The following is a 1,650-nucleotide window of genomic DNA, read 5'->3' as shown; positions in this document are numbered from 1 at the left end:
ATTTACACAACGTGCCAACTTTTCTGGTTTTGGGGTTTATATATTTGTTGTCAAAATACCTTTTAGCACATACGTATGTTGTTAAAATAAAATGAACAGTCCAATGATCATTTTACTGATATGTATAAAGACTGCAAAGGCTGAAAAATCTTGAAGTCTGGATGAAATTGGAGGTAGTTTGAGGATTAAATTTTTTATGGTTTTTAAGCAAAAAAAGGGGGGGTCGTATTATACATGAGATCGTATTATACACGAGTAAATACGGTAACTTCAGTTATGTATAAGATAATGTTATCAATTAAAAAAATAAATAAATAAACTAAAACTTACTGTGCAACACCCCACTATACACATACACACACCATAATAAAGGCCCTGAAAGTGGACAACTGAAATTATATAGACGATATGTGCAGCATTAGACCAATAGCTTCAATAGCCCTAATAAGTGAAAAATGTCTTTTAAATTGCGTCCGTACAATRGAACCAGTGGAACAGGACCATTAACACCTCAGTGAAGAAGACATAAACTGAGCAGATGWACGGAAGCAGAGACATTTAGGAGTAAATGGTTCAGTCTTTCTAAAGGCTGTTAGATAYTTCCCTGGACAAAAGAGGCTGAATAGAGCAGGAAACACAGAAAAGATGGAAAGAAGATTTATTTTTAATTATGCCATTACTTACCCACAGTTGACCCAGGCAATCGTCCCTTGGCCCTTTACAGTTTGGGCCACGTCAGACAGCAGTTTCAGGTGGGAGTCGCCCGATGTTGCTGTGGACAGAGAATCAAACCATCAGCTTCATTACTACAAATATTCAGCTGCTCAGGATAATCCTGACCTGTGACACACAAAACACACGTGGACTTTTCCTACACACAGAAGAGGAATTGAGTTACAGTTGAGCGTAATGTGGCACAAAAAAAAGATCAGTTTGGCTTGGAGGGATGATGGAAGAGCATTCTCTAAAAACCTTTCAGAAGACAGGTTCCAAAAAGTGGTTTATGTTACATCAGCTTTTATCATTTCACAATAGTGTCACTGTCCATGAGACAGAACGATTATATTGTGACACAAAGGCGGCAACTATTGAAGCAGATCAGCTTGTTGAGATACAGGAAGCTTTAAGAAAACTGTAGTTTGAACCATTAKTTACCATCTGTGGACTCACTGCAGCAACATGAGGAGTCTACCATCAGATGTCATTACGGACTTTTATAATTTGTGTCTGAGACAGGGGTGTCGCTAGGTTTTAAGGACAAGGGGGGCTTAGCCCCCAGGAGAGACACACAATTTTTGTATATTAAATTTGGATTTTGTGTGTGTGTACATATGTGTGTATGTGTATATATTTATATGTGTGTGTGTGTGTGTGTTTATGTGTGTCGCGGCAAAACGGACAGAAAACACGTTGGAAGGATTTCAAATAGACGAACAGTCTTGCCAGTATGGTCGTAAAATCATTTATTAGTGTGGGCAACATTAAACAGAAAACAATCAGAGAAGTCTGTCAGATGTGGCCGCCCGGGTAAGGGCGGAAGAGAARAGTTATACCGTCAGCTATCATCATGTGATAAAGAACAACCAATCACAGCCTGCCTCATGTCCCTAACAGCCAATGACAAGCTCTGAATCCCATGGTGACCATATC

The 1,650-nt window shown here is 39.0% G+C and overlaps 1 protein-coding gene across 1 annotated transcript in view; it reads right to left on the bottom strand.

Annotated features, from left to right (window-relative positions):
• Nucleotides 1–1,650, bottom strand: part of pdia5 (protein disulfide isomerase family A, member 5) — a 127,530-nt gene that overhangs the window by 90,225 nt on the left and 35,655 nt on the right. Inside the window, exon 3 of the mRNA XM_014025702.1 lies at nucleotides 685–772. Coding sequence (XP_013881156.1) covers nucleotides 685–772 — 88 coding nt within the window. The remainder of the gene's footprint in view (nucleotides 1–684; nucleotides 773–1,650) is intronic.

This window comes from Austrofundulus limnaeus, unplaced genomic scaffold, assembly GCF_001266775.1.
Source record: "Austrofundulus limnaeus strain Quisiro unplaced genomic scaffold, Austrofundulus_limnaeus-1.0 Scaffold492, whole genome shotgun sequence".
In the NCBI taxonomy this organism is placed as follows: domain Eukaryota; kingdom Metazoa; phylum Chordata; class Actinopteri; order Cyprinodontiformes; family Rivulidae; genus Austrofundulus; species Austrofundulus limnaeus.
The sequence above is the reverse complement of the archived record's forward strand: the minus strand, read 5'-3'. Positions and strand labels throughout refer to the sequence as shown.